This window comes from Gymnoscopelus microlampas (genome assembly GCF_963454915.1).
Source record: "Gymnoscopelus microlampas genome assembly, chromosome: 6".
In the NCBI taxonomy this organism is placed as follows: domain Eukaryota; kingdom Metazoa; phylum Chordata; class Actinopteri; order Myctophiformes; family Myctophidae; genus Gymnoscopelus; species Gymnoscopelus microlampas.
Genome location: NC_139943.1, coordinates 46,249,474 through 46,267,129, shown reverse-complemented (window position 1 = coordinate 46,267,129; position 17,656 = coordinate 46,249,474). Strand labels below are relative to the sequence as shown.

At 40.7% G+C, this 17,656-nt stretch overlaps 1 protein-coding gene across 1 annotated transcript in view; it reads right to left on the bottom strand.

Moving 5' to 3' along the window:
• Window positions 1-1,237: 1,237 nt before the first annotated feature.
• LOC311047246 (receptor for retinol uptake stra6-like) overlaps window positions 1,238-17,656 on the bottom strand; it is a 17,784-nt gene continuing 1,365 nt past the window's right edge. Inside the window, exons 2-17 of the mRNA XM_084059900.1 lie at window positions 17,400-17,466; window positions 16,394-16,476; window positions 16,094-16,227; window positions 15,067-15,233; window positions 12,960-13,085; window positions 11,482-11,549; window positions 9,959-10,035; window positions 9,786-9,847; window positions 9,475-9,637; window positions 8,966-9,041; window positions 7,869-8,002; window positions 7,318-7,435; window positions 6,916-7,017; window positions 6,260-6,423; window positions 3,700-3,837; window positions 1,238-1,777 (exon numbers count right to left, since the gene is read on the bottom strand). Of these exons, the coding sequence (XP_083916026.1) occupies window positions 1,539-1,777; window positions 3,700-3,837; window positions 6,260-6,423; window positions 6,916-7,017; window positions 7,318-7,435; window positions 7,869-8,002; window positions 8,966-9,041; window positions 9,475-9,637; window positions 9,786-9,847; window positions 9,959-10,035; window positions 11,482-11,549; window positions 12,960-13,085; window positions 15,067-15,233; window positions 16,094-16,227; window positions 16,394-16,476; window positions 17,400-17,466 (1,918 nt within the window). The 3' untranslated portion in view covers window positions 1,238-1,538. The remainder of the gene's footprint in view (window positions 1,778-3,699; window positions 3,838-6,259; window positions 6,424-6,915; window positions 7,018-7,317; window positions 7,436-7,868; window positions 8,003-8,965; window positions 9,042-9,474; window positions 9,638-9,785; window positions 9,848-9,958; window positions 10,036-11,481; window positions 11,550-12,959; window positions 13,086-15,066; window positions 15,234-16,093; window positions 16,228-16,393; window positions 16,477-17,399; window positions 17,467-17,656) is intronic.

Below are 17,656 nucleotides of genomic sequence, written 5' to 3'. Positions count from 1 at the left end.
GAAAATAAATATTTGAGAGCCTACGCTGCTTTGATGTTAAACGTAACAACGTTTCGTTTGGGCAAATGGTTTGTTTTAAATTAAAAAACAAAAAAATACATTATAGCCCAATTCAGTGTTTTTCAACCTTTTTCATATCAGGTCCATTATTTATTCGGCATTTGAGCCACGGACCACCATTTGATGAGATTTAACCTCTCAGACCCAAGACGTAGAATATTTTGCTATCGTTGGATAAGATTGCCAAATAACAATTCTTCTACGTTCTCTAATTGTGTAGACTTATTGTAAATTAAGTAATGCAGATGTTTAACAATAATAATGTAACTCTTGAGAAAGGTCAAATTGGTTTCATTTTACGCTCTCAAGAGTTAAAGATCTAAAAGGGTCCATGTTGTTACCAACTCTCATCATTTAGCTGGGGGACCACCTGGAAACTCCTCAAGGACCACTGGTGGTCCCCGCACCACTGGTTGAGAACCACTGGCCTAATTGATCATAAAGCTATGCATAGCCTACATTACTGGCTTCATTTATTCTTAGTTTATGACAATGTAGGCCTACACACTTTTTTATATTTTGTTGATGCATGCATTAATTTACGATGTTAAATTGTTAATCACGACGATTAGCCTCCGTTGTTTGTATTATTTTTGTCCAATCAAATGTCACCTGAAAGCCGTCATCATCACACAGTTGCCATGCACATTTGGAGAACAAACATCAAACAAGGGTATAGGGAATGGGAATTTATACAATCATTTTTAATCAAAAAAATATCTTTGTTTTAAGTTTTATTTTCATAGAATTACTACGAAATTATTCATATTTTCGCCCAAAAGGGACTGAAATGTAGAAATAAACCATGAAATGTGGATAAGAAAATTAAGAGGATCTTGTGTGGATCCTTGGCATTAATTTTCACACAACTAAACAAAAAAGGAACCATGACACACTGACCACTAGGTTTTTTTCTTTTTCTTTTCTCTCTCTCTCTCTTGCTCTTCTTTTTTTGAAGATAAAGTCCTACAAACGAAACAAAGCCATAGGCTTCATTTGTCTGGTTCAGGTTGTTTAAAGTCAATTGCACAGAACAAGTGAAACATTTAATATTAATATTTACCAATTCTCACAAAAACAGAACATTCTGTACATTCATAAATACATGACACACAATCTAACCTCACAGAAATGGTTAGACAAGTTCAGTGCCACATCAGCCTGCCTGCTGGACTAGAGCTTCTGGCTATCATACACAATGCAATGTAGCTCTGGTCTAAGGCTATGGACCAGAGCTAAATGCAATGCAACACTTGGTTGGATAGGCTGCAAAAGGATACAGACATCCCATGCAGGAGATGCACAGTAAATTGCACTACCTGAGGCACTGAGCTACAAATGCACTCATTTGGACAAATGCAGGCAGATCTATGCCGGACAATTGATACACGTCATTTGTCCAAAAAACATAAACCGGGAGAGCCTTTGCAAGAGAGACACAATCCTTTAACAGGGGGAGGAGGGTGTCACTGTCGCATTCAGTTGCTGACTGCAGCCTCCGTCTCCTTGCTTCCTGCCTCCTTTTTGCTCCCCTCCTTGGCGGCACGGCTGAGGCTCCCGTTGATAAAGCCCTCCGCGGCCTGACGCTGGAAGTGCTTCCTGGTGCCCACCAGGGACGGGTTGCTGACCAGGGTGTACAGGAGCTGCCAGTGTCCACGAGCCCTTTTAGCGCTGGACACTTTGTTCTGCTTCTTCTCGTTTTGGACCAGCTGGATCCCTGAGAACATTCAGAATGCCACGTCAGTGCTGAGGTCTGGCCGCCAGACACATTCACACACAACTTCATTAACGAGGGCTGTGTGGGTCACTGCTAAACCCTATATATTTAGTTGAACAGAGTCCCCCAGGGGTCTATACTGGGCCCCCTCCTTTTTTGGGGCGGTGTAGCCGCCCCCTATAAGTGAGTTTTGGACACGACCAAAAAAATTGTGTACCCCCTAACCCTTCCATTGTTAATGCAAATCGATATTTTTTTCATATCAGCCAATCACATTACAGCTAGTGTCATCACCACTAACTGTAATGTGATTGGCTGACTTTGCAAATTCAGGACTGTGATTGGCTAGCGAAACACATGACACATGTGCAGCCCTATGAATAGCAGTATGGACTTTAAAAAAAGTAATTTATCCTTTTTTTGAAGTGAGTCATGTTGTGATGACCACACACCGCCCACTTCACACTGGGTGTGATTTTTTCCCTCTACACGAAATATTTAATGAAAATAGCTGATCTAACTGATCTAAGCTCAAAACACTGCCATTTTTGCCAAATGCTGGCCCCAGAATAGGGATACTAGGGTCTATCCTTATCTAAAACAAGAGTGTTTTAGATAAGGAAGTGAACGTTATGGATGAAGGTCACCAAGGGACCAGCTAGTTACTTCACAGAGTAATAATATGAAGCAATGCTATTCTAATCTTCCGAGTGTGGGTTGGAGCATATTAAAGCTTGCCATTAACACACTGAAAGCTTAAGCCCTGTGGGCCACATGAATATGAAACAGTCAATTAGAGAAGCTCATCTGTGGAATCAGCTGCTCTATACCCGGTCTTTATAATGCAAAAGATTATTACTGATAATCAATGCCTTGTTCTTTAGATGCAAACAAGTAATATTACCAATTAGTTTCTTTTTTAATTCCAGGTATTAGACAGCTGGTTTCCACTATGCTATGAATCCAAAAGCATTTGCAAATTCCTCTCTATATTGTACAGCCTCCAAGTGACCATACATCTAGTAAAATGAGTGACATCTTAGCCATTTACCTTCATATGGAATGCCCTGTATCGAAGTCAACAACCAGATTTGACCCAAGAAGACTTACAGTACCAATTAGTAAATCAGGATTGTTTCCCTCTCTACATTAACCACTTAAACCTTATAAACCCCCCTTCCCCATCTACAACAAATCTCTTCACTGAGAATAGCCGATCTACAATTGCGACACGTTGTAAGCTCGTACATAAGCTATTTTCGTTGAAAACCTGGTGGGAATTATCATTTCTTTAGGGTTCATGTAGTTAAATAACATGCACGTCTATAGTGTAGAAAGAATAACACTGCCTTTCACAGTGGCTGAGCTCTAAATACAGAGTCAGCACACCATAAGGATGGCCCATTAGTCTAAGACAGGTCTGATTGAGGCCAGCAGCAGGATTGTAAATGATTCCACAGTGAAGACTCAATTTTCACTGACAAATTAAATCACAGCCACTGAAATCCCATTCCTTCTCTACGTGCAAGACAGTGTTATGATCTTATTATGTATTGAGTGGCATGTCAGTCTGTTTGAATTCTTAACACCTCGGGAGAAATTAAAAGGTGCCACAGTCCTGTTATTAGAATACAGATTATACAGTCCATCTGCCTAGTGTCTTTACAGACGCACGCACTCGTATGCATGCACTATTCATAGTTACATCCAGAATGAATCTTACATAAATATTGTCGTCATCTTACATAAATATAAAGAGTTTTTATTTCACAAATACTTTCGGTTGATTCCACTGACTTTAAATTAAAAAAAAAGGTAGCTAATTTACAATTCTACAGTCTTTACAAACCTGCAATTCTGGAGATGAATGTATAATTCCTACTGTACTACTATCTATCTACTATAGTTCTGCGCTTACAAACCTTCCTCGGCGTCCCGCCCGCTAAGTGCAGCGTTGCCCCCCTGGCCGGCACACTGGAGCAGCATCCCACAGAAGGCCTTCATCACAGGATGAGACTGGCTCACCTCGATCTTCAGATAATGAGCATAACAGCGGTAGGCTGCAGAAACACAGAGGGTGGGGAATCACTCTGACTGGGCAAAAGCAATAAACACGTGGGGATTTCGCCCAGGCTTGCCTCAGAGGCAATCACACTTAATGGCCATGCTATCCTTTTTCTCCCCTTTTTACTCATCTCTTCCTTTCCCAAGCAAAAGATGTCTCATGTCGGCAGCCATTTTTGCAATCGTTGTGCACTTAGTTAGTGTGGTTGCCCAACAGGGCAACCAGACTATTGTACTCTACACACTTTATTTCTTTATTTATAGATAAACAATACTTTAGAGCGCATCTCCTCCCACAGTTTTTATCCCCTAATGTCGTGCCATATATCAAAATGACCGTCTTGAACGGGAATCGTGCGCGTGTATAGGGCTAAGAGATTGGTTGAATTTAATTGATATTAATTTATTAGTGCATTAAATTTCCCCATCCACTTTAATGTAAAAGTCAAAAAACTCAAATTCAAGTATTTTTTTCTCAGAAACCTTAACAGCTAGAGTTATCAGATTTGGAGGGATAATTCATAATTAAGTCCCAAATTATTTTACAAAATATCACACCATTCGGCCTCATGGTGGCGCTATAACAGCCCCCTTTACGTTTTGGCCCGTAACTCTTGAACCGTAGGTCCTAAAATCAAAATTTCTTTTCACCTGGATTCCTTGGGTCACGACGCATCTCCGCATATAGGCCACGCCCATTTGCGTCAGGATAGATTTTTTGATATTGATTTATTAGTGCATTAAATTTCCCCATCCACTTTAATGGGAATTGCAAAAACTCCCATTCAAATATTTTTTTCTCAGAAACAGTAAGAGCTACAGTTACCACATTTGGAAGGGAGGTTCATAATTTAGTCCAAAATTATTAGAAAAATAATTACACCAATCGGCCACATGGTGGCGCTATAACAGCCCACTTTACCTTTTGGCCTATAACTCTTGAACCGTAGCTCGTAAAATCAAAATTTCTTTTCACCTGGATTCCTTGGGTCCCGACGCATCTCCCCATATAGGCCACGCCCATTTGCGTCAGGATAGATTTTCCGCCATTTTGAATTTCCTTAAAAACACACTTTTTGCTCCTTTTCCTTCAAATTTTGTCCTAATCTCACACAAATCGGTACACATGATCTATGGACCCATGCGGTAAAGATATCCAAACGGCATTTTGATTGTCCTTACCGTTCGTCCGTAAATGGCTTCCAAAGTTAGCGGGAGGGGCCCGTTTGACCAAAAATGCCATAAATCACGAACGAAACGTCCGGTCAATCCCAAATTCGAATCACATGTCGAGGGTGGTATACTAAACCAATCCCCAAAAGCATTTCTACTTTGATCCATAGGGGGCGCCACGAATGCTCAAAATGTAACCGTTTGATGCAAAAACCTTATTTCGGGGGGGATCGATCCTCTCAAAATGAAACGCAAGCGATCTCAGGAGTGACGACACGATGTAATTGGCGCAGCCTCCGACGTTATTCCTCCCGGCGTATTCCTCGAGTCCCGGCGGCCGCGACCCGCGACCGGCGTCGGCGCAACCACACTCTGCAATTTCCCCGGAATTGCGACGCGTCTAGTTTGTATTGTACTGTACTGCATAGAGATCAGGGTTTTTTACAAGCTTCTAGCCTGTTAAAGTGGATGTGATTTCTGGCCTCTAAGTGGGCCTATTAGAGAAACATAAATTTATAGAACAGTGCTTCGCTTTGCATGATGATCTGAAAGTATCCGCAGCAGCGTAGAGAAAATACACCGATAATTAAAAAGGCAGAAAATAGACATTATAGGTCTCGCTGAAATTAAATGGTGTTCTGTCCTGTCCACTTCAGGTTAATATCTGTAATTCTTGATGATAAAAAAAAACTAAAATCCATTAATTAGGTACTGATATGCCAACAACTTAAATCACCATGCATCATGAGATGCACACTTAAAAACATTTCTATATGGTGATATATTATTTCACAGAAAGGTTCAAAATGGAACCATATGGTTCTTTATAACAAAACATTGTTATTATTATTTTATTTAGAATCTAATTGTTCCATATTTATTTGGGGCAATATGGAACCCAGTGAATGTATACAAAATCATGCACGTGGGTTCTTCTTATAAAACCATACAACATAGTACCATATAGAAGATGCTTGAGCGAAGCAACAGCTGAGAGAGTGCCTGTGCCAAGCAGTGCCATGCTTCTTCTGACTCAACGATTGTTGTGAAACGGCACCCACAACATGAGCATGATATCAGAATCAGATGTGAAAGGTACCATAATCAAGTAGTGAAATATGATGCCTCCATGTAGAACAGTTTTTTGGCAAGCGTGTGGCCAAAAATAATGAAAATAGGATGTGGCCACACAGGTCACCATCTGTGACACAGAACAGCTACAATGAATATGTGCTCACTGCTCACCTGGGTCAAATACCTCCACATTGCGGTTCATCAGACTGATATCTGTGCGGCCCAAATGGATGATGTTGAACAGTGCTGTGATGACCATGCGCCATACTCCCAGCAGCACCCCGATCAGAACATTGACCGGAAACAGCAGGTAGGTCAGTAGAAACAGTATTCCCCTGTAAAATAATTTAGGTTAGACCCACGTTCACTCTATGCTGTGCTGGAGAAAGAGTTTTAGATGACAACAGGTAGCATTGTAATTACAGTATCTTACTTATACCACCTTCAACCTGGTGTCCCTATTTTGGGCATGTCATTGTAGACATTGACAATATGACATGACAATTTTTCATTCAAGCTCACAACACCTCACATGAGCTTGCAGATTGGCTTCTTTCGCTGTGCAACACCCCCTTACAAAGTATATGACTTTGACATGACAGTAACCTTTGAAACCCAAAAGTTAATCATCTCTTTGAGTCAACCTCATTCCCACCAGGTTTCAAGAAAATCCACCCAGCCATCCTTTCACCTTGACTTACATAAAGTGTGCTGTCACCCTGCCTACAGGAGCATATTGTCATGCTGGAAAAGCTTACAAAAATAGTATACTTCAATAAAAGCATCATAAAACGGAATAAAAACATCCAATATAGTAGTAGCTTTACCTGTTGTCTAGATCTCGTGTGCCTGCTGTCTTTTTAATGAAGCAACACCTGGCACAGATGTGTTGAATCAATACGGCTAAAAGAAGCATCAACCAGAAGGGCCTGAGGGAACAAATACACAATCACACATCTATGTGAGAAGAAAATAAGATAATATGAGAGGCCACAGTGGTGGAGTAGAGGATATTACAGAATAGAGTTTAGATATTGAAATTAGCAAGCCTGCGGGTTCAGGAAAACAACGGTCAAGATATCACAAGCAGCATCAAGTACACACTTCAATGCACACCAGGTCGGACAAAATGCAATTCAGTCCAGAATATTAGATTGTAAATGAGGGTTTTAGCCATGCAGAACGTTGACAAGCAAAGATGACAGTGTGTGAGATGTTTGAGCACCCACCACATGCTCAACAGGATCTTCAAGAGCATAAGATTCTGTCCATGCAAGATGGGCATGATGATGGAGAAGACAGCGATCAGTAGACAGAGGAAGAACACCATGGTCTGGATGATCATGCCTGTAGGGGAGACCAACTTTCAGTTCCAACCCATACACCCTTGGATAATATGATGAGCATGAATAGAATACATCATGGATGGTGAGAGGATGAATGTTAAACATCATGGATCACATATGGTGATCCATGATGGTGAGAGGATGAATATTATACGGGCATCTCTGAAGACGGGAGAGTGAAGAAAGTACTTCGTTGTACGACTGCATCACTCTAAGAAAACAAAGACACCTCAAAGAAAATCTGGTCTTAGCCAACTGCCTTCGTCTCTCGTTACCCACAAGTCGGTGTCTCGCATCGAAGATAGCTGATCTACAAGCTCACAATGCGTCACAATGTGACACGTTGTGAGCTTGCAGATCAGCCATTTTCAGTTCACAACGCGATGCACAACCAAGTATAAATCAGGCAACAGCCCCCTGTAGGTCACAAGTACCGAAGCAGAAGTGTGCCGCCGTGAAGCTGGTGTAACCCATCCAGCAAACCAGAGCAGGGCGGGACGGCCTGATGCTCCTCTGGCAGTTGTACACATTATAGATGTCTCCTCTGTACAGGCTCCTCAGGTTTGACCTGGGGAACAACACAGTCACATTAGCAGACTGTATAGATGCACCATTCAGTCTCTTCAGAGGCAACAGAAAAAATCAAGGTTTCAGAAGGGGGCTTCTGAAGAATGTCACCAGTTCAATGCCTCAAGAGTGAGAAAGTGAGGCAGTTCTAAAATGGGCATTTCTTCAAAATGAAAGAAAAAAGTATATTTTACCCTGTGTGTTATACAAACTAATTAGTCATTAGCTGCACAAATTTAGCCTGGCATTGCTAGACTGATCATGTGGGATCACTTCCAACTTGGGGAACGTGTGAGTGATCCCACATGATCAGTCTGGCAATGCCAGGCTATCACAAATTAGGAGGCAAATTAGCAAGGAACAAGTGTAAATTGCAACTCAACTGAATACTCAATTGAGAAACTAATTACTTTTAATAAGGCATCATTAGGGTAACAAATTTAATGTATTATCTTAATAACCATTTAAATTCTTCCTGCAGTCAAATGTTATTCTCCATCTCTGGTTAATTACAGTATGACTCTATTGAGTGGCATTAACTGCAATCTATGTCATTACTCGAAGAGAGATATTAAATGGAACCTTTGCCGATTTTTAACCCAAACCCATTTGTTCTGATGAGATCATATGTATAGCGTGGCAAAAAAAAAGCCCATGTCTTCTCTGTATTTAGAGCTTGCCTGCGCAAACTGCATAAGGCGGTACGCCCAATGACATCAGACACTGGTGACCCTTTCCTGACTTTGTGCAGGCAAGCTCTAAATACACAGAAGACACAGGGTATTTTTGCAACACAATATGCGAGTTGCAAATATATATGTGAGCAAATAAGATTTCCTCACATCAGAACAATAACTGTTAAAGTTTCCCTTTAAGCACGTTTAACAAATTCACAGAGATTGCGGAAGGGGGAAAAAAAGAGTTACAGAAAGAGGCAGTCATACTGTTCTATTGTGAAACTTACCGATGCAGAACCATGGATCGCATGAGCATAGCCAGGTTCACTAGGCAGGACAGGGTCATGGCGGAGATATAACACACTGCCAAAACACACAACACATAGGCTGTTTACTGAGGTAGGCTCTCGCTGAGTGTTATTGACACTCAGCTTAATCAGCAGAAATCTGTGTTTCTGCTGATTAAGAGTCCATCCTATGTGAACAAAGCATGATGCGAATCAGTGGCCCGTATTGCTGAGCTCAACTACTCCAGCTTGCCTTTGACCTTGTTTAAAGAAAGTATGGGTCACTAATCAGCATGGTCTGATAATTGTACTGTTTGTTAGTGGGAAATGGCCGGACACAACCGGAGACAGCTTGTCTGATATGGCAAGTGAAACTGGACTCCAATATATTACCACTGAAGTAATATACAGATATAATATACATTCAAATTAATTCAGTAAGTGGATTGAATCCATACGAGCTGTGTACATCCCATCGATAAATGGCTTGATTCCCAGTATCCACTCACCTTCCACACACCACATATAGTAGACCACTATCCGGACCACTTCCGCATTGTCTGGAGACAGATTGATCCTAAAACCTTGGAGCATGTAGGCAATTTCTTCTGTGACTCCCATGCGGGCGATCTGGAGAGTTGGCACCACTGCCAAAAGCAGTAGGAGCGCCATCTAAGAGAGGGAAGTTAATTTTCATTTGAATGTATGACAACTTCATACTCTTTCTTGGTGATAAAACTGTTTAAGAGATTGTGGCTACTACCACTATTGACTATTAGTTTACATTCTAATATCCTTCAATAATAGATTATGTTACTACCTGGTATACAGCGATAAATGACACTACAGCAGATATTGCCAACTTCAGTGGAAACCGGAAAACTGGTGGGTAAAACAAAACAAGGTGTGTGTGAGATTTGGAAGGTGACAAATAAACCATCATCAGCTCATGTAAAAAAAAACAATACACAGGACTCAGGAGACATTATTCACCCTCTTCTGGTGTATAAATGTAGGGCTTCACGGCATCTTTTATCCTCTCAGCAAGTGAAGGTTTCTCCGTGCTAGCCCTGAGGAGGAGATAGTTATACTGGTTTAGTGGTTCAAACATAAGCTTCATCTCACATTTCACTGGATCAATGCCATTGAGAGCAAGGCACTCTGCAGAATACAAGAGCTTCCTCCCATCTTCCTTTGGACATCATATTTCCATTTGTTCCCACGTCTACTCAATATATTGCACGCCCAGGTAACCCCCAAAGCAGGATGGAAACCATTTCTTTCCTAGCACCCATTCACCATGATGGCATCAGGAAAATTATTTTCAATGGCCTTTGCATCACTGACAGGCTATTTGCATTCCAGGGACAATCTGCTGTAAGATCCATTCATGAGTGTTAGAGGTGGTGTAAAGTAGCTAAGTACATTTACTCAAGTACTGTAATTTTACTTTTAATCCACACCAATCCAAACATACATTAACCACTTTAGCCTCATTGTATACCTAGGCTAGCCGATCTACAAGCTTGTAGATCTGCTATTTTCAAACATACATTTTCATACCAATACCTTTTACTCAAGTAAATTCTGAATTCCGGACTTTTATTTGTACAGAGTACTTCTACATTGCAGTATTGATACTTTTACATAAGTAAAATATTTGAGTACTTTTTCCACCACTGAGTGTTAGACGTGCAAAGGCATTCATTATTGGTCTGCACAAAGACATTCCCACTGTCTGGTGGCCAAAGAAACCTCAAATCAACCAACGATCTGACTGGGCTTTTGTAATTCCTTATGTATTCATATAATTGTGCAAACAGATACAGTACATACTGTATGACAAAAATTGTGTATTCTGATTAATATATCAATATATTCATCAGACTATATACAGTAGCAATATTTACACTGTCCTGAATTATTTTCTTTTTAGATAACACCGCTTTCCTCTTTCCAGTGGTAACTGGCAAGTGACTGGTTTAAATTAAGCCAAGTGGATTTCATTTTATTTGCATTATTATGCAGGAAATCACGTGGAAATCCTTTATGATTGTATCTGATAGGCAATCACGTGGAAATCCTTGTTGATTGTATCAGTGGATAGTTCCCTGTATATGGGAAGCCCCAGCTCCTATAATGGTGTCATGGAGTGTCTATGTCTACTAGAAATGTCTTCCCCCGCTATTTATGTTGGTTTGGTACACTGTGAAAATGTTAATCAAACTTGTCAAATCTATAGACAAAATATAGTAGAAAGTAAAATCACTATGATAAGAACAACGACTTTTAACCAAAGAAACCTAAGCAATGAAATGTTGGTATTGTGTGAATAACATTTTATTATACATGAATAATGAAATACATAAATGCGGTTTACTGACATAACTTGGCCTAGTTAAATAGTAGCTGGCCATTAGAACAAGTTTGATGAACCTCAAGATATGTTTCACTATGAACAGTTGGTACAACTGGTCAAAGGTGAGACAGCAATCCATCTGGAAATTGATTCTCACCTGATAATAACTGGCTTCTTCTTGAGGATTGTTTTTACGTAGTCTTTATAGTAGCTGCTGCTTAGATCCTAACAAAGAAAGAATAGGAACAGTGTAAAGGGTAGTTCAAACTGCTGTGATTTTTCTTCGCAACGTCATAAATAATGCTTAAATGTATGCTCCATCACCACATGCCGAAAATAGACCTACAAACTCACAGCGCATGCGGATGTGACGTGTTGTGAGCTTGTATGTTGGCTATTTTCAGCACACAACAACGTCATGCGACAAAGTTTAAATCAGGCTTAAAACGGTTTATTCTGGTCTCAAATATTTGGTCTGAAATAGGCTTAAGGAATAAACATTTCGTTTGGCAATGCTGAACAATTGATTAGATTTCCAAGACACAGTTGTTTTCTTTTTTTGAGCGCCATACCAGGTGGCATCTCAGCTTGAATTTGTGTCAAATTCCAACATTCTCGTCTGCACAGGTAGTGAAGCGAGTGTGGGTGAGGGAACTGCATTATGGTATTGGAGGACGTGGGTGAGGTGTTTATGTAAAACTAGGGATTACAATGTGTAAAACACTGCCTACAGTATGCTCTGTGGTGTGTGATGATAATCTAGATGTTTATCAAGCATAAGTCATTACAAAAAAAGTGAGCGTCTCATAATTTACACATTTAGACGTTCAGATTGTTGAATGAGTTGCTAAAATGGGATCATCATCTTAAGGCTGGTGGTTTATTTTGTCAATGGTGGGCAGGAGCAGGGCATGAATCAATCTCATCTGAGACAATTGCCTCACCGCAGTTTTGTCACAACAACCATGCAGAGATTAGCATGAAATAAACACTGCATTGTGCCTCCATAGAGTGAAAACAACATAACCTTTTTGTAATCTGGTTCGGGAACATAACGTAAACCAGTTACATCAAATCTGCTTAAAATGATTAGGCCACTGCCTGGTATGCCGCTCTGGAGCTCACATCTCCCCCTCTGCCTAGCTGGTGTGAGCACGGTAAGCTTATGATTAGCAGGCTGCTTATGACGGTTTCTCATGTGCACAGAATCAGAAAAGAATTGCGCCTTTTCATTCTTTTCTCTCATTTTTTTTTACGAGTCAAAGTGCATTTTAACAACTTTCAACCTTAGTTCATTCCTATTCTGGGCCTGTCATTATAGGCGCCATTTCCCCCCAACAAATGGAATGTTCAAAAAATGTCAAAAATAGCAGATCTACAAGCTCACAAGGCACTACAATGCGGCACGTTTGTTAGATTGTAGATTTTCGCTATTCGTTGTACGACTTTAACTTGCCCAAGAATAACCACTTTATTATTACTTACGTATCCATTTTGATATCAAAGGTAGCAACATGTATAACCGTGCAATTGTGCTAAGCAACATAGTAACATACAACATAATATAGGACATGGGTTCCACCTTTTCTGCACAAACAAGCCAAACAAGGAACTGCCCTCAGCTCAAACACTCACCTCTGTGCCAGTGTTGTCCTCTGTGCCCTTCAAGCCCTTGAATAAAGCCAGTGGATACTGGAAGCTAAGGAATGCCAGGCAGGCTATCTGAGGCAGACTGGAGAAAAGCGAGTAGTATTTGTGGATCTGCAAAGAGAGATATATAGAAAATCTTCAAGAGGCTAACCATCTATGAGTGTGTGTGTGTGTGTGTGTGTGTGTGTGTGTGTGTGTGTGTGTGTGTGTGTGTGTGTGTGTGTGTGTGTGTGTGTGCGCGCGCGCGCGCGCGCGTGCGTGCGTGCGTGCGTGTGTGTGTGTGTGAGTAGGCCTATATAAAATCGCACAACTGATTTGTTTTTGTATGGCCAAGCCAAGAAATCACAGATTGAGGCTTTTAACCTTTGCTTTTATATGAAATATAACAAACTATTAAGATTTTATGGAAGATGCTTCCATAATTTGACCACTTCAAATGCTCCAATCTTAAAACAGTAACCGAAAACAGCCTATCTACAAGCTCTCTGTGCGTGAGAGCTTAGATAGGCTGTTTTCGCTGTGCAACATGCTTCACATAGAATACATGCTGGCTTCTATTGGAATCCAAATGACTGATCAGTCGTGGTGACTGAGAACTTTAATCCATGAGCTAATCTTACAAGCCACCGCTGGCACAATCAGTGCCGCTGGCCCAACTCTGTATGCACACTGCCACAGAAGTACCTCCACAAATTTTTCCCAATTTAATGTATTTATCTTTACTTTTATAATGGAAGTCAATGGGGCTCTGATCGGGCTGAAACCTTGCACACATTTGGAGTAACATGTCAACGACTGACGTCTTAGATCAGTGGTTCTCAACCTTTTCAGTCCAAGACCCCCTGCTATTTTCAAAATGTTTGCCTCTTTCTTATATTATTTGACAAATTACCCAATGTTTGTATATTATATTATAGTATAGTTTGTCAATTACTTTTGATGCAATAATGGTATTTTTTCTTTTCTTTCTTTCTTTTCATTTGAGGTATTAAAAAGGTCTTAAAAGTCCTTCAATTGTCACTTCACTGTCATCTTGGGACCCCCCAAAAATCATGTGGTGGGGACCCCAACCCACAGGTTGAGAACCATTGTTTTAGATGACTGGCCACAGGAAGTCCGAGCTCCACATTGGACCCATGGCATTCCCATGTTGATCCCACGTGGTTCTAACACAATTCATCAAATCATTATAGTCTATCATTTACTACCAATATTCCACATTGCACATGCCCAAATAATTCCCTTGTTTCCCTACAGTGGGTGTGGCATAAATGCTTCATTGTGGAAACCTCACACATTGAAACAGAAATAGATGTTTATTTTTATATTTAGTAATTAGGAAAACAAAGAGCTTAAAGACCATCCAGCTGAATTCCATGCTCAATGTCAGTACAAAAGTAAGACCAACAGGGTGGCCCAGGGTTTAGTACCAGGAGAAGACCATTGCACAACGACAAAGCTTTCACTGAAAGACACTAAAGAGATTAACTGTGACAAAACCCCTTGATTAAGACGGACAAACTACAGAGCCAATTGTTTCAAGTCAATCATCATGAGCTTTCGGGGCCTAAAACGTCCACACGATACAGCACCTGCACAAAGTTTAAGGGCGGCTAAGCTAGAAGAAGTGAGTTGTCAAGATAAAACCATGTAACCGTGAATCCAAACCGACAGCCTTGCACTCATCTATTCTGATCACATCTCCTACATACCACACAGACCACACAGACCAGCTTTGGTCTCATGTCAATGGGTGTCCAGACGAGAACAAATCAGCAGTTGTCTTTGCAGTAATCCCTAAAGGCTGGACAAATGAGACACTACAGAGAGCTAACCCTCTAAGAAACAGGGGGACATGCTGACAGGAAACTGTCAGCATTACATTAAAGAGTCTGAAACATTTTACTCTAGAGCTAGAGCACTTTATTGCCAAGTATGTGGTTCATAAAGGGAAAATGCAAAGGCATATGGTGTTGTGACAACCCAACATGCCACAACTGATGCAAGACCACCCATAAAGCACATGATCGCCCTACATCTAATGAGTGTGACATGCGAGTAATCTGTTGTACAAATGTAAACATTATCTTACCTGAGGTGTCTTTGGGCAGTCAATTTTTTGCCACACCAGTACAGTGAAATGCGTCCATGATAATAGGCTACCAAGGACGTAGCCAACTTTATTTCGTAAGGTGCCACATGCCAGGAGAGGGTAGTATAGCGCGGGGTAGTAGATCACAGCCAGAATCATCCAATTCTCTGTAAATGCAACAGAGGAATGTGTTAGGAATCAGTGCAATGTGTACACATCCAATATTATCTTACTGTAGATGTGACAAGTACTGCATGGAATATGTAGGCTGTTATCCATTTCACTGTTCATATACAGTAGGCTTACTTATTACTTTTTTCCCCCCATTAAGGACAGCTTTTCTATTTCAAAACTATTCATGCAAACTCTATAAACGCTATGTAACAGTCATATCTCTGACTCTTGAGAACATTTCCGTTTTCACAGTTTTGGGATTGTGTATGTAATTTCATTTCAGAATAAACAATTAATACAAAAAACAAATACAAACGTATTGTAATTCTTACAGTCCAGGCCCTACAGTAAGTGGAATACAATAGGGACACATGGAAACACAATATTCTTTACTTAACACCAGTCGCTTATACGGCTGTTGTAGTATAGTGATACTGTACATGGATCAGTGTGTGGCACCTGATATAGTGTATTGTTCTGTCTGCTGTCAACCAAACATTGCTTTTGGACTCATGCCCACATCTTCAAAAGGGGCCAGTGAATCACATTCATATGATACATTTTATTGAACAGTGACTCACAAAATGAGCAACGTTTCCCAGACTTGGGTGGTCCGGGAAAGCTTTAAACTTTACATAAAGAATACACCATCATAAAATGTAAACGTAGCACAATTACTGCTTATTCCATTAAAACTAAACTACTAATAAGGTTTAAGCTAATAAACAAGAACGCAAGTAAAGAAATACAAGCTAAAGGGAAAAAACACAGCATCTATTGAGGATTTCCTCATGTTGTGAAAGGTGGCGTGTGGCAAGAATGTACAAAAAAACAAACAAGATGACCTCCTCACGTTTGTTCTGGGAGTTTGTGATGAAGGGGAGGGGGTTTGGCGACATCACTAGGCCACACAGTTTGCAGAAGAGAACTCCAAATACCGCTACTGCCAGGCCCTTGTGCTGGGTATGGTCCAAAAAGTTTACAGGACTGTGGATTCAAAGCAGCAAGTATTTAGAGTATACATGCTACCAACACATCTGATAGGAATTTGTTATAGAGCACAAATGATCAAAGTGAGGAGGAAGCAGCTGTTCAAATACATTTGAACACCCGCGTTAACGTCATTTCAGAGAAATTTGTGACACGGCCTCACCTAAGTAAACCTGGAAATCCTTTCTGTCCATCCGACAGCTTCATGCGTCTGGCTAAGATTGCTAGGATCAGCATGACTACGAGCTAGAACACAAGAGATTCATCAGTTAGCCCCATATTCTGTCTTCTGCCCCACAAAAAAGCATCCTGCGCAGCAGTAGTGAACACACCCCAGGGGTCGGTCTGGCTCAAGCCGGATTTGGGCTTCATCGTACAATGGTGTCAAACGCAGAAAATAGCCGATATACAAGCTCACAATGACGCGTTGAGCTTCTAGACTACATGGGCTATTTTCAGCATGTGACACTGTCATATGACAAAGCCTAAATTAGGCATAAGACTGGTTCAGGCCCAAAACAAGGGGAGGTCATGTCACAGAAGACTAAACCCTGATTATCTCATTAGGGCTCTCCATGGATCTGATCTGAATGATTGACATCCATTAATCAGTTGGTCAGATGGGATTACTTGTTATGGACATTTAGGGAAAAAAACAGCTTGAGAAATGCCCATGCAATGACATGGGCCAATTACAAAGAATCTCTTTAAACAGACAGGAGTTTAGCACAGATGCTACTAATGTAGTCAAACAACCACATTAACATCATAAACATACTGCATGAGCATGCAGCATACTGTATATTGTTGAAGGCAATGGGCTTTATTGTATGAAAAATTAGCTGAGTTCCACATAGTTTTGACTACTTTGCAGTTACTCCACAGCAGGTCACTTTGTTCAGAATTAGCTTATGCACTGAGCGATTGCACATTATTTTCTCTATATAATCCGGATTATATCAAGTAATTAAACAAAGCCGAGTGTTACAGTCATGCATTTCATAATTTCAATGACAAAACTTGGCATCTTGATATCTCATCTAATCACGACATCTTTCTTGTGATAAACATTAGAATGATACCACACTTGGCACCACACACACAACATGAATAAAATGACAGAGGACACAGGACAGACAAATCTGGGGTAACAATACGAGGGGACTCACAGATATTGCCGAGATACATATATGGTAGAGCCTGTCATCGGCAGTGGGGTCACATGGCAGAATTTCTCTGGAGAGAAAAAAAGAGAAGAAAAACCACCAAACAATGATAAGCTGCTTGAATGTAGCTACAAGGCTCTTGGCTCATGGAACACAAACCCCACACCTCTGTGAACCATTCACTTCCAACTGGAAACTTTGCCACTGGCTTTGTATAGCAGAGATTTGCATTTAAACCGGATTGGTTTCAACATGACACA